Here is a 16,290-nt window from a genome sequence, read left to right on the forward strand (position 1 = left end):
CTACCTACCCCACCTATTCTAAAATTGAGCGTAACTGGAACCATACAATTTTTTTTATTAGGCCAAAGTCCAATGACCATGTTACATGTAAAAAGTCACATTTGCATATATATACGCGTACGTGTATGTGACCACAGACTAATCTGTCGTTGGTCCACTTATGTAAGCACTCGCTACCAACAACCCCCCCCCCCCCCGAAAAATAAAAAGATAAATAAATATATATATATATATATATATATATATAAAATAAATAAATAAATAAAATATATATATATAAATTTAAAAAACCCATTAAATTCTAATTAATTATAGTATACAATCCCCCCAAAAAACACACAAATAAAAAAAAATTAAAAAAAAACACCAAATAAAACCCAAACAAAACATTATTATAGAGCTGATTGAAATGCATTGCAAAATGTGTTGACGTCTAAAATATTTCATCATATATTGTATACATAATAAGTTTAATGTTCGTTCGTGTATGAGGACGGCTTTTTTGTCACAATTAGTGTACTATATGCTACACTAATTACATCACTTTAAGGGCTTATAATGGAAAGCCTTGGGCCCAAACATCATTTATATGCCTCTAATGTTGCATATGGTGAAATGAAAAATAACGCCATTATACTTGAACTTTTGTATTAAACTCCGATCCATTTGTTAAGAGAGAGAGAGAGAGAGAGAGAGAGAGAGAGAGAGAGAGAGAGAGAGAGAGAGAGAGAGAGAGAGAGAGAGAGAGAGAGAGAGAGAGAGAGAGAGAGAGAGAGAGAGAGAGAGAGAGAGAGAGAGAGAGAGAGAGAGAGAGACGGACGGACGGACAGACAGACAGACAGACAGACAGACAGACAGACAGACAGACAGACAGACAGAGACGGACGGACGGACGGACAGAAAGACAGACAGACAGACAGGCAAGCAGACTCGAGAAGGAGAGACAGATAGACAGACAACCACCGTGTCACACACACACACACACACACACACACACACAAGTACAAGTACTAGTAGTGAAAGTCTGATATGGGAGGGAGGTATAGAGAAAGAGAGAGAGGAGTGAATAAATAAATAAATAAATGTAAAGAGTCGAGGAGAAGACAAGAAGAAAGAAAGAAAGAAAAGGTTGATTTAAACAAGTCGACAGACTAAGCTTACGTCCACATATCTGTTATAATTCAGGTATTGTATACATTATGAAACAGTCATCAATAATCGCGATTATTTTGTTCACTTATTTGTTGATATTTTAATTTCTGCTCAAATCATTCAATGGCTTCTATCGGCCATTGATAGTCAAGTCAAAGACGTCTACATGGTCTAGTGAATGATAAATGTACGCTGATCATTGTTATACACGTAATCGTACGAGGCACGTGAAACTTCACATATCATATCTCGATCCAATCTGATTAAAATCCGATGTAGATATCGGCTAATCGTTCATTGCTATTTTACCTTCGTTATTTTGCCTGAATTGACCTTCGTGGTACATGTTTACGTTTTTATACTGATCGCCCGGCCCCCTCTAGAGGACCAAGTCTGATCCCCCCCCTACGCAGAACTTCAGTATGGTTTAAAGCCCACCGCTCGCTGCCACCAAGCAAGTTTGAAATGCATTCATGACTATCGATCGAGATAAAAACGTAAACATGTACCACGAAGGTCAAATAACGAAGGTAAAATAGCAATGAACGATTAGCCGAGCGACATCTACATCGGATTTTAATCAGATTGATCTCGATCGATAGTCATGAATGCATTTCAAACTTGGTGGCAGCGAGCGGTGGGCTTTAAAGCATACTGAAGTTCTGGGTAGGGTTTTGCTTAAATATAACCCTCCCCGATTCCTTCGGGCTAGAAAGTGACCCTCCCTCTGTTTCCCACTGAAGACATCCTAAAGTAAACAATGGTTGATAACAAAGTGTAGAAGTACACTGTTGTGAGTTTAAACAGAGGTCGAAACTCGAAAGAAGACACGTCTTTCGCAATGAGTGAACCAGCGCGATCACAGAAACAAGTGTAATTTTTACCCCTTTCGTATATAGTTGGTTATGTACGTCAATATTGACGACATTATCGACATTTTATTGTAATCTGATAGAAATATTCTGAGACATAACTCGGGAAACAAATGCCTGTGACACTACAGTACACTACACTACATTGCAACTTTCACGGCAGCAGATTCAAAACAGAACTGCAAATGAGCACTGCCCTGATAAACATTTCCTTCTCCCATTTCACCTCTCCCAATCTAGGTATACTCATTCATTACCATTTCACCATCATTCACCGTGCCACCACGTAATTCGACATATCTTCTGTTCCAAAATATATTTATATATCCACTATTTAACGCATTAAAACAACAACAGCAACAACAACAACAACAACAACAACAACAACAAAGAATTACTCTGGATATACCATTCTATTCTTCTGAATTTTAAATTTACATAAATTATCGTTTTTAGACGTCTTAAGACATCTCAAAATGATACTTTTATTTATTTATTTATTTATTTATTTATTTACTTTATTTATCCGCGGTAGCCTTTCCAAGGAGGACGCGACAAAAAAGACAAAAAAGATATCACAATCATAAGACACAATTGTGGTACATTAAAAAGACAAGGAAAAGAAAATTCGACAAAAGAATATCACATAATATATACATACTTATAAAGATTTTAAAATTGATTAAAATCTTTAAGGAATTTTCATGGGAAATCTTAAAAGAGTCTACTTTTGACGATACCTTTTTCCCGGCTTCTCCCCTTTCCCACCCACCCACTCAGCTGACTTACATGTTTTCCGCTGAAGCACTCCGGGTTGTTTAACCCCTCAAGCGACCAATACAAAAACCTCCCACCGAGAAATCGTGTAAGAATGTTTTTGCACGAACATCTTATGACTTAGTCTTGCTGCTAGACGTTCGGGCTTTCTTTCGATGCTATAACCATGGAAGTAGAAGGCGCCATGCTATAACTATAAGCGAACGAAGTTCGCATGTGAGGGCCTGTTCCATCCTCGATAGCGTTGTTCGGCTGTATGTCGTATTTTATCGGAAGAACATCCGAGGGCTAGCTGATAGACTACTTATGACTATGACTGATGAGTATTCTATAACTAAAACTGTTAGTGTTGAAGGTCTCAGTAGTTACGCAATGCTAAATTTACAATATATTGTAAATAACTAGAGGAGCTATCTAGCATATAAAACAACCGAACAAATACGACGTAGATATATTATGTTGGCATGACGATGCTTATGTAACACCGCCCCCCCCCCCCATGGTTAATGAGTGTTGTCATATAGTGTGAGGCCCGGGTGTGAGGACGTGTCATAGTTTGGTGTATGCTATAATGCTGTGTTAAATGTTTTCCCTAGTGTTTTTGTATTAAAGATTGTATGTATAGTGTAGCAAGGTTGTCGTACGTAAATAGGTTCTTTTTAGACTAAATGTATCTGAAATAGTGTCTGGGACTCAGAACTACCAGGAATACAATGCCTTACCAGATCGGAGGGCGGTTGTCCCTCCCCCACACTATAATGTAATGATTTTGTTTGCATTGGTACATGGTATAAAAATAACCACATCCTGCAGGCAGCTGAAGGCCTTCTGACTGACTTCCTTGACGGTAACAACCAATAACATAGGGAGCTCTTGACGTCATAATCGTAACAACGTGGGTGATTCGAACTTGGGTATGTACGTATAATGGGCTGTCAAATTTGTCGCACTCATTAGGTCACTTCTCAAAAAGAATTGACTATGTTAAGAATATATTGGCAAGACAATGTTCAGTGAATTCCCAATATAACTGAACCTGCCGTTATTGTACCATCATTTGAGCATTTGTATTGTTCGAAATTTCGCATGCTCTCACGAGCGCTTGCGTCATTGTTCCAACAGCAGGCTGTCGCAGACGAATCGAATCCAGAGTCGAATCAAGTTCTCCATATCAACGTTTGGAAAAAAAAAATATTGCCATGTAATGATGATGTATTCAAAATCTTAGTCAACGTATCGAAGTGTGAACTTGTGAGGAAACGGAGCTAGGCTCCTTATTCTCACATCCCAAAATATTATTTTTTAGCGAACAAAATGAGTGAAAATGGTTCAGACGATAAAACGCCAGAAGAAACGCAAACGGAAGATGCTAGTATCGTGACTGAATTGCCAATGATTGAAATTATCACCAAAGACGATAAGAAAGTAAGCAACGGTGCAACTGCCAATGGTGTTTTATCAGCCGAATCTAGATCTGTGAGCAAAGTCAAGACCGATTCAGGTAATGTTCGAAGTCGTAAAAGTTCGGTGGCGGGGATGGGTGGTAGTGGTAGTAGTGGTCATAGCCGAAGTGGTCGAAGGCTGAGTGTCGCCGGTATGTCAGCAGGCTCTGGCGTTCAGCTGCAAGGTCGACGACGAACGTCTTTGATCGGCGACGATATATTCGGGGGTTCCAGCGAAATGATCGGCATAAAACTGTCTGCCCATCATTTTGACTCGGACTCAGGTAAGAATAATCACAAGAATTTTGCATGCTTGCATGTATATGAGTTGTGTGAAAGTTTTATCACATTCACAGTCCCTCTAGGCTAGCTAGGCGCTATCGTGATAGAGGGACTGTGGTTTTCAGCTCAATTCAACATGTTCAATATTCTTGTAGATTTATTACATGTAAGACAATTTCTTTGTCTTCTCAGACTGAGACGGTGTCTGTTGTCAGTGTCTGTGTTGTCTTATTATGTGTGATTAGCCAATTATTTACATAACAATAACATGACATACAGTTAGAAGCTCATTTTTGACTGGATCTTACACACATACATCAGTACTGGTCACTATCATAATCATGAATTCTGTTGAAATTTGGCATGTATACTAGTGTCGTCATCCAAAAGCATTATTTTTAATTATAATTTGTTAATTTTTTTTTTACTTGCTGGTTGTAATAATTTGACTGATTTATTCCTGTTTTTTGTTGAGAGTGCTGATAAATTCAACATGATGCAACATTCAATTTCAAGTCATTAACTATGTACAGTTTACAAGCAGTTGAGAGAATGTAACCCATGTGGGGAAGTCATGGCAAGGTGATGGTCCAATGATTGATTTGTGTCATAACCCCTTTTGTAATCTTAAGGATATCTCAGACGCAAACAATGACATTTACCTGAACTGTCATTCAGCAGAAACAATACAAACTCCTGGAAACTTTTGCATTGAATAGAATTATTGATTTATAGTTACTGTAAGGGTGAATGACCTTTACTAGATAAAACTTTACAGCCTAAGGTTAGGGAACGACATACGTCAATGAAGTCATTGTAAAGTTAAGTACAGTGTGAAACTGGTCGAAATTTTGAACTTTTGTTTGGACTTGATACAGAGTGTTACTAGTTTACTACATAAATGGGAACACCAATCCAGGAAATGAAGTCATTTCATGATTTTAGATCAGCTACAATTACCTGCCATTTCAGATAAACATGAACTTGATCTTGTGCAGTCGCTATGGGCCATTGCATGGAGTAGGCAGAAATAATGTATTCGATGGTTTAACACTGACTGAATATTTTATGATAGCAGTTTTCAACGCTGGCAAATAGGGAACTCATTTCTTTAGAACCAAACATTGTCTATATGATGTGATTTCATAGAATTGCATAAAGTTAAGTTACAATTTCTAGTACTTTTGGGAGTGAAAAATTTTCGTCGTTTCAAAAGATGTTTTTGGCAAACTCAAACTCAGTGCATTCATCATTGCTTCAAGCCATTTGTCACTACACCTTGTTATTATTGAGCTGCAATGATGTATTGTCATAAATTTTTTTTTATGGCACCAATTTGTGGCAGATAAAGAGCAAATCCTGACCCTCTTTTATGTTAATGTTTCTCATTACTTGTTAATGGAATCTATGGGTCGATCGGTCGATTTAAAATAACAAATAAGTAAAATGCTAAAAAATCATCTTCTTGTTTCTCTGCCTCTCCTTTCCCTCCTCTCTATCTTCTTTTTATTGGATTCCTGGTAGTAAGCCCTTTCGGAGCTTCTCTACACAATTGGCATGTTCTCAGTCCCCCAGCCAGTCCACCCTCTTGCTTATTCTTGCCAGAGAGGGTGTTGTTTGCATAATATTAAGAGTGGGCAAAAATAAAAATATAGTTTTGATGTCAGAGCTGAAAATTTGGGTTGATCGGGTAATGAGAAACTGAAAAAATAATACGTTTCCCCTAATGAAAGATACACTAATGAAATGGCAATTAATGACAAATATTGGCTCAAAGTACAGAAAGGTGTACCGATGATAATTACTGTGATATCACCCTCAGAAATACATTATATCTTAAAATAAAAAAAGCATAAGTGGCATTGGCTTATAAGTTACGTATAATGGAAGCCAGATGCGTAGAAACAACTTGGCGCCTGGCTGAGCACAAATCTTGATACACTGTTACCGTTGTCGAGCTTGACAAGTATCTTAATCACATGTTAATGTTTAGCTAGACAAAATCTCGTTATCATTGATATATATCGTCTGGTTAACAAACATGTTTTCAGAAATACTACATCTTATCACCTGTCATTTCAAAAATTAAAGTAGTTTGTTACATGCATTGTAATCTGATGACATGCCTGAAAAAAGTATGTGTGTTGTTACAATATATATGATTAGGTGAGGATTGCCTATACAGATAATGTTATTCCTTTAGTTTTTTTTTTTTTTTTTTTTGTTGGGGGGGGGGGGGGGGGGGGGGCTTTCAACCAAAACATCAAAACAAGCTTTTATTGACAAAAATGATTTTAGATTTACCAAAGCCAGATTTTATTGCTCTGTGTTTTTATTTGCCCCCAAACAAGCACAGCCCAAAGGGGACTGTACTGTAAGAATTGACCATGCCAGTGTGTACAGCTCTTAATTTTGTTTGTCTCCCAGAATGCTTCACTCTATTTTCCAACAAAGTCTTTTCTAGCCAGATTTGCCTTGTTTTATTATTTAGGGTTGCATGTTTTTACTAGGTTTGTGAACATGACTGTTCTGAGTCCCCAAGCACAAAGAAATGTACCTTTTATTTTAAAGAAACCTACATCATTTTTCGTTCCTGTTTAAGTTTGCATGCCTTAAGTCAGGCTAGGTTAGTCCCAGTACAAGAGGGTGGATTGCATCAGTACTAGGTTAGTCCAGTCCCTATATGCATCATTACGATATTTTGTGGTTTAGAGACCACATTGGTGATTGTAATAACTTACATCATGAAAGAAATGCTCTGTTTGTGAACAATTGTCATTTCTGCCATGACTGTACAATGTAGGTGATGTTGTCAGGCCTCACTCTTGCTTATTCTTGCCAGAGAGGGTGCTGTTTGCAAAATATTAAGGGTGGGCAAAAATAAAAATATTTTCTAATTTGATGTTGGAGCTGAAAATTTGGGTCGATCGGGTAATTATGAGAAACAGAAAAAATAATAGTGTTCCCCTAATGGGAAAGATACACTAATGAAATGGCAATTAATGACAAAGATTGGCTCAAAGTACAGAAAGGTGTACTGATGATAATTACTGTGATATCACCCTCAGAAGTACATTATATTTTAAAATCATAAGTGGCATTGGTTTATAAGTTATGTGGCATTGTCTTATAAGTTATGTATAATGGAAGCCAGATGGGTAGAAACAACTTGGCGCCTGGCTGAGCACAAATCTTGATACACTGTTACGTTATTGTCTGGCTTGTCAAGTATCTTAATCATGTTAATGTTTAGCTAGACAAAATCTCGTTATCATTGCCATATATTGTCTGGTTAACAAACATGTTTTCAGAAATACTACATCTTATCACCTGTCACTTTAAAAATTAAAGTACAGTTGTTTGTTACATTGTAATCTGAAAAAAGTATGTATGTTGTTACTAACAAATATATATGATTAGGTGAGGATCATTTATACAGATAATGTTATTCTTTTAGTTTGGGGTGGGGCTTTCGACCAAAACAAGTTTTTATTGACAAAAATTATTTTAGATTTACCAAAGCCAGATTTTATTGCTCTGTTTTTATTTGCCCCCAAACAAGCACAGCCCAGAGGGGACTGTACTGTAGGAATGAACCATGCCAGTGTGTACAGCTCTTAATTTTGTTTGTCTCCCAGAATGCCTCACTCTATTTTACAGCAAGTCTCTTCTAGCCAGATTTGCCATGCTTTACTATTTAGGGTTGCATGTTGCTAGGTTTGTGAACATGACTGTTCCGAGTCCCCAAGCACAAAGAAATGTACCTTTTAAGGAAAAGCAGCATCATTTTTCGTTCCTGTTTAAGTTTGCATGCCTAAAGTCAGGCTAGGTTAGTCCCAGTACAAGAGGGTGGATTGCATCAGTACTAGGTTAGTTTAGGCCCTATATGGAATCATTACGATATTTTGTGGTTTAGAGACCACATTGGTGATTTAGACTTAGAGATCATGTTGGCATCCAGACAAGTACTAGATGTAAACCTGGCTTCCTAGGCTGACTGGTCCTAGTTGATGACATCTCTCATTGACAAATTCAATCTGAACGTGGTTTCTCCCCCCCCCCCCCCCCCCCAAACACCTGATGAATTGTATGACTCAAGTTTGACCAATCTGATTAAAATCTGATGTAGTGTACATGGCATGATTTCTTTTTGGATGTTATGTTTACTGTTCAACAGTTGTTTGTTCTTTTTTGAGTGCCCATTACATACATCTGACACTAAAGGTTTTCTCGAGCCACACAAGGGCGCTGAGTGTATTAACTCAATGAATGAGAATGTATAATGCACCGAAACATACGGATACAGTACTTCAGAGCACTCTGTGTGAAAAGAGCTCAAGCACAGAGCACAGACAATGATATTATCGTCATTGTTTTGTAGTTCTCTTTGCAATTTCTAACGTGGAGTGTTATATTGTAAGACAGATTTTGGTTAGCTACTTGTAAGTTAGTCTATCAGCTAGCCCTCGGATGTTCTTCCGATAAAATACGACACACAGCCGAACAACGCTATCGAGGATGGAACATCCGAGGTCTAGCGAATGTCATCAGGATATAAATAATTGCCAATCAGAGAACCGTATTAGCGACAAGCACAAACAGAGGACAATAGCTAAATTTTCATGCATATTCATCTTAAGGAGGGGCCTGTATAAATAACCACCAATGCGTTAACTGAAATGTGTGAATGACAACGTCTACACACTCATCAAACTCACAATTACCATAAACCGATAAGCCATAGTAATGACGTAAATGTGTTTGTCAACACTTTCATGCAGAGATTCCCCGAGGTCATAGGTTATTGAATATATTAAAGTATATATATGCATAGATGGCCCAACCCACCACTCAATGTAATCTCAATGGAATGTCCGGTCTGAAAATGACATTCGCTAGACTGTTCGGGCAGGCCCTCACATGCGAACTTCGTTCGCTTATAGTTATAGCATCGAAAGAAAGCCCGAACGTCTAGCAGCAAGACTACTTGTAAGTATGAGGTTGAGTTTTGGAAAACCTATGGTATTGTGTCAGATGTATGTAATGGGCACTCACAAAAGAACAAACAACAGTAAAGGTAATAGCCAAAAAGAAATCGCTATGCGTACACTACATTAGATTTTAATCAGTTTGAGGTTGGACTAGCATTGACTGGTCCACATAATGTCAGCATACATGTAACTGTATATCATATGCCACTGAAATACAGATATCATTCCAATCCTAGATTAGATCACGTCAAGAGACATACTGCTACATGTAGGTCTGTCTGAGACTATCATGTCTGTACATTGTATTACATTCTCGCAAACCAGAGTTATTATTTCTACCACTACACTTCAAAATAAAAGTAGGGACCGGCTTATTAAAAACGGTGCCGTAAAACGGTCGTGGTTTGTGACGATTGTATAATTTACTGATTAATTGACTGTGTATTTGAAGAGTACTTGACTTCTGTCAACACAATACTGAGAAAGGGACAGACAATTAGTACACAAAGGTCCCAAGACCTTTTTAGCTCTCATTTGGATTGTCATGCAGTGAATTTATGTACGTACCCAATCTCGTATTTACAAGTAGCCAATCAAAATCCATTATACAATAATAAAACTCTACGTTCGAAATTGGAAGAAAGAGAACCACCGAACAATAACGATAACATTGTTGTTTGCACTCTGAGCTCTTGCTCTTTACAAATAGAGCGTTCTGAAGTACTGTACCCGCATGTTTTGGAGCATTACGCGTTTTCATTTGTTGAGTGAATTCACTTAGCATGCTCTTGTGGCTCGGGAAAACCCACGGTATTGTGTCAGATGTATGTAACAGGCGCTTACAAAAGAAAAAAAACTCTAAAAGGAAACAGCCAAAAAGAAATCACGCCGCCATGTACAATACATCGTATTTTAATCAGATTGATGATGGACTAGCAAACTTTGTACCTTGATTACCAAATTTACAGGGTGGTAGTCTGTTAGACCAATTGAAAATCAGTGGAATATTGTAGCTATCTTTGTGGTAGATGCGGAATTTGGTGACTACTCTCCCGTATCTCTATGTCTATGTCAGGTATGTCATTATATGTCTGCAACTTTCACTGTAGCTTTTACCTGGCTGTGGTACATCACTTGCCTTCAGTCTTACGTAAGTTTACACAAATGTGATCAGGTGTCATGTCACAAGTGAGTTGGCATTGAAGAAAGAAGCAAATGGATTGACGTCATAGACTAAGAGGTACAGTTGCCATAGTAACAGGGTTGTAAGTCAAGATTATAACCAGCATATATCCAGTAACTGCTTGGGGTATGAATAGAAATGATATATAAATTAAATGCCCTGCTGGTTAATTCGTCTAGGCCATACTGATGAAAATTTGTGTTTTACATGTAAAATTGTATAAATAAATAGATAACAGTAACAAGTTGCAAGTGGTCCGGTATCTGCTAATTGTATATCAATGATATTTAGGTAAATTACATTTTGGGTTTTTGCTGTTGACATGTTCTATGTTCATATTTGACAAGGCAATGTAGCATATGAGCTGGTGCTGAACAGAGATGTTGATTGAGGGCAGCCATTCATACTGTACACCTTGATGTAAATCATCAGTGGTTGGCCAGGCAAAGTACAGGACCTATGATACACATGTGGCTGTCTATCATGTAGTAATAGTGCTGACTCAGCTACAAAATGTAGTTACTAGCTGTGATTAAAAAAAGTGGATCTTGGGGATTAAAAATTTGTGGGTTTTTTAATTTCATGCACAGCAGATACTTGATTGCATAGCCCTTTGGCTAACTACATATGATATATATACACAAATTATGAGTATCTATCATCAAGGTTTATTTGTATTCCACACACCTCATCTTGATATCATTCATTGTCTTGTTTGCGATATCGTATAAACAGGTCAAGTACAGTGAGGTGATTTATTGATTTGCTGAACTGACAAATTATTAATGAATTATGATATGTACATTCAACTAAAAATGTAAATGTACCCTCTGAGCTCATCATCATAAACCACAACCTCTTTTACGGCATCGTCTAAGAGGAAGAAATAAGAGCGCATGTTCGCGAAAATGTGTGAGCTCAAATAATTATACATTTATTCTGCATTCAGTGGTGCATTCAAGTAGTCTGTAGTGCTATAATCCGTGGCATCAAATCTCAAGATCTCTTATTTGATACTGGGTAGATATTTATAGTGTGTAGTATTCTGTGTAGTTGTTCTGTACGAACCTTTTTCTAATGTACAGTCAAATGGACAAATTGTATCGAAAACTAGCTAAATCTCCTGTTTGGCGAAGTGATGAACAGCGCACGTCAGTAGTAATCCATCACCACACCGACAGGTGGTTGTAATTGGTTACTTCACTGCAATTTACTGCAAACTCATCAACTTCCAGTTTGAATGTAAGTGATGTGAGAATGCGATAACGTTATCACATTTATATCAATTAATACATAAACTATTGCTGTTGGTGGTTAAAATGGAATTCTGTGCTAGAGAAATCCATTTGACTATTCGATGGAAATGATTGTGATAGGAATAGAACTAGATGAGGTAGAGCTGGACAATGGTACAAGTATCTTTATAATATATGTATGTATGATGTAACTATAACAACTAGTTAGTTATGTCATAAAATTTTTTACTGATAGCATTTCAAATTATAAAAACAAGTATACTTCAGAAAAATAACATGTTATTTTATAAAAAGGAACAAGTACACCACATCAAATACCCCTCATTAGGCTAACCTGGCCATAGGGGGGGGGGGTCACATATTTCTGTTCAGAATAGTGTATCAATCTGTTGAGAAAGATTGGAGAGCGTACATAGTCAAAAAATGCAAGTAGGCATATTTTCAAGATAGTGTTTGGCAACAAAAATTTATTTTGAGACAACCGACTACCTGTATATCAATTTGTCAACATATGGTCAATGAGGGAAAATGTTTCATGCTGGTACACTTAGAATACTTATAGAACTGAGTTCATCAATTTTTGGAACAGTTATATAATCCTTTGAGTCAGCAGTTATATAGTCTAGTCACTATATGGTATTGTTATGATTTACATTCAGGTATAGTCAATGTCCTTACTCTAGAATCCTGCATGATGAGATGTATGAGATGCAATTTAAAATTGATCCACAGCCACCAACACTGGTCATTGACAAAAAAAAAAAGTTAATGTTTATTGAGGCAGTTATGTAATGTCCAAATATGTATAATTAATTTGTGAGCTCAGGATGCTATTTACACACTGTTTACTTCCAAACAATTGGGGTTTATTAAACACTGATTGGATGAGCAACTTTTTGTGCTGATTGAGGGACTTTGACCATGTGGGCAGAGCTATCTGTGTGTCATGTGTGTGTATGTGTGCACAAAGTATTAGTGCGAGAACTACAGAATAATCTTATGCTAAGATGAGAATAAGTAGCTAGACACATAATAAACATGTATTGATGTTTTATTTAGAGTCACTTACTGCTCACATCACAGCACAATGTAGTCTGGTACCACAAGTACCTTGGGATTTTTTTGAAGTCTCATATTCTTCAAATATTTTGAGTTTGTTGTTCACTTTTTACTTTAGTATCCATAGCATCAAATCTCAAGGTCTCTCTTTATTATGTTTATAATTAAAACTAAGCCCACAGTCTAGTGCTATATGTGACGTCAAATCCAGGGGTGAACAAATCCACTGGTCCTGGGTCCGGGACTAGCAATTTTTTTTGGGGGGCGGACCACACAAATTTGACCTTGTCTGGTCCGTTGGACCAGTACCTTACTGTTGATAACTATGTTAAAAAGTCATCTGAATATACAGCTTCATAGGTAAGATTTAATGTTTCACATTAGCGGGACCTGGGACCACTAATTCTTTCAGCAGGATCACTGGATTTTTTAAGGCACTGGTCCCGGGACCACCAGTTCACAAAATGATTTGTTCACCCCTGAAATCCCAAGATCTTTTCGGTTACAAGATGATTCAATATAATACAACTGGCAGATAGATCTTTACTATTCACTTTTTTTGTACTTTTTCATGTCCAATTTTCTCTTTATGTTTCCCCAGTTACTATAGTAGTCTCAGGGCTGGCTTACACATTTACACACGCAACTGTTTCGCAATCACCCCGGCACTCAAGCTTAATATCATTAGGCCCTACATGTACATACAGAAGAACTGCATAGTTCTGTAGTCAAAAAAAAATCTTAGCCAATTAAAGAATGACGTAAAGCCTGGAGACTTGAGCAAGCATAATGGTGAAGTGTGTGAAAATAATAATTTATCAATTCATACAAAATCTAGGATTTTTCTGTCAAAATATACTTGTGAAACAACATATGCTAATTTAACTTGTTTGTAACTCAATAAAATGCAAAGAATTAATCAATATATATTATTGCTTATATTTGTACAATAACAAACTCTTTTTACACACTGTCAATGTTTTCCGTGTGCAATGTATTGAGTTACAAACATGGACTTAGTCAATGTTGTTTCACTTTGATTTTTCAAGTAGGAATCCATGATGAAATTGTTTTATAAATTAAAAATGCAAAATAAATATCCAATCTTCATCTAAAACATATGGCTATTTTAATGGTAAGCACCTATAGTGTATGTGTGCCAGCTTTAAATGTAGTCTAGTTCCTATACAGTATTGTGAAAATTTACACCTGTGACCGCCACTCATGGTTTAGTTAGCGACCATGTTAGTATCCAGACGAGCTTTCATACAACCTTCTATTGGGATATATTTAGGAAAGAAACTTGGCTACACGGTAAACCGTACTGAAGCCTTTGAATTCACTGAAAGGAAGGTCTCTATGTGTGCGACAGGAACTTGTAATTAGAGGAAGTTAACAAGACAGCCAAGAATAGTACAAGGACTGGAGGTGTGATGTTGTGTAATGACGATTAAAAAAAGGGAAAATTTATAATATATCTCGTGTAATGGATGAATAGTGTGCTACTCAGAATGGTTTGAATTTATCAGTTTTAGACCAGCAATTATTGCATTTTTTTAGGTGGCAGAACAGTTTTTCATGTCGTTTGGTTTTACAAAGAGACCATAAATAATAATAAATTATATAGTGAATCAGTTATTTGTTAATGTTATTGTTAGGCTGATCGTCCACAGGTGGATAAAGATTTAGAAGTGCTCCCTCTAGTGGCAAGAAAGACTCAATTATGATGAGTGAGAGAGGTGGTTTTGCAAGACCCAGCCATAGTTGCACTTTTATATGTATGACATTCATTGTGATGACTGTGCCACCATTAGCATTGCTGAAAAACGTGGTTGAACCATAAGACCAAAACATGATCATGATTTTTTCACAACTATATTGTACTTGAAATGACGACAGGTAAAATTAGTAGTACATGTGTGTTTGTGTTTTCAAGTGCATTTTGATTGATATAAACTATAGCTTGCAGTTGTAATTTCTACTGTTGTGTGCTCGACTAGAATAATCAATATTAAAATGGCCATATGGATGAGAAATGGGTATTTATTTGGGATTTTTAATTCATGAAACAATTCTACTATGCTTTTTATGCTTGAAAAAACAATACGAAACAACAAATACTAAATCCTCGTTTGTAACTCCAAAATGGCAAAACATTAACCAATGTGTAAAATATTTGTTATTGCTTGTACAATAACAATCTTTCTACACAACTTTTTGTAATTTATTGAATTACATTTTCATGGGTACATTGTATGAGAGTTCCATATGGGGAAAATAATGACTAGCGCCCTCAAGTGTTGCATATGCATGCGCAAATTTATTGGTAAGCTATAGAAAAAAAGGTGAGAATTTCTACTTTCATGTAGGTCACTGTAAATAAAGGATATGGCTAAACATAGTTGCCAGAGTCTGACATTCTCTCAAATATCAAATATAGTTTTATCAAAAAATATGAAATTGGAGAAGTGTCGTAAAATTGTCTTAAGCTGGAGTCCAAAAAATTGAGTTGTTTATGGACCATATGTCTCTCAAACACATAGTATTGGTAAGATCAGATTACTGAATGACGACTTCACATGATAGAATTTGCTTTGTATTAGTAGAAGATACTACTGCTATTAGTAGAAGATACTACTGGGCCATAAATATTCGATAGTGGGCTGATTTAGGTCAAAGCCAGTCCACAATTATTGAACGTGAACATGTTGACTTGAAAGATATTGTTTTGCGCCCTCATGCGTCAGGAAAGAGCAATACATGTAATGTCATTTGAGCAATTGAGACTTGTCATAGTTTGTCGTTTCACTAGGTCTCAAAAATGAAATGGACATGACATTCACAAGCCATTAACGGTCCAAGTGCAACAAACCTGCGGGCTTGCCTGACGAAAACGGGTGTCATAAAAGTTGTTTGCATCTCTAAAGCTGTTTGTAGTGTTACTTATAATAGCCTAATAAATTGATAACAACTGATATAAGACGGAGATAAGGTTTGCCTCAATTGACCCACTCCTTAGAAATGATCTTACGCTGTGAACTACACTGTTTACTTGTGTTATGTAAGAGCCCATCATCACATGTGTAAATATTGGTACTCTTTGATAACAAGTGGACTTGCTTCTTTAATGGCTTGTCCCAGTAATGATGAATGACTTTAAAAATACAGAGGAGAGACTTTATTAAAATTTAAAGGATGACTTCATTGATATGTAATCATGATAACATAATTAGTTAATCCAACTGTGAAACAGATAAGCATTGATCATGAAAATAG

General features: G+C 36.7%; 1 protein-coding gene across 1 annotated transcript in view; it reads left to right on the forward strand.

The window, feature by feature from the left end:
• The first annotated feature begins 3,709 nt into the window (after positions 1-3,709).
• The window catches only part of LOC144436360 (solute carrier family 4 member 11-like), a 66,456-nt gene continuing 53,875 nt past the window's right edge, over positions 3,710-16,290 (forward strand). Inside the window, exons 1-2 of the mRNA XM_078125144.1 lie at positions 3,710-3,715; positions 4,108-4,302. Of these exons, the coding sequence (XP_077981270.1) occupies positions 4,116-4,302 (187 nt within the window). The 5' untranslated portion in view covers positions 3,710-3,715; positions 4,108-4,115. The remainder of the gene's footprint in view (positions 3,716-4,107; positions 4,303-16,290) is intronic.

The sequence above is a fragment of the Glandiceps talaboti genome, chromosome 6, assembly GCF_964340395.1.
Source record: "Glandiceps talaboti chromosome 6, keGlaTala1.1, whole genome shotgun sequence".
Classification (NCBI taxonomy): domain Eukaryota; kingdom Metazoa; phylum Hemichordata; class Enteropneusta; family Spengelidae; genus Glandiceps; species Glandiceps talaboti.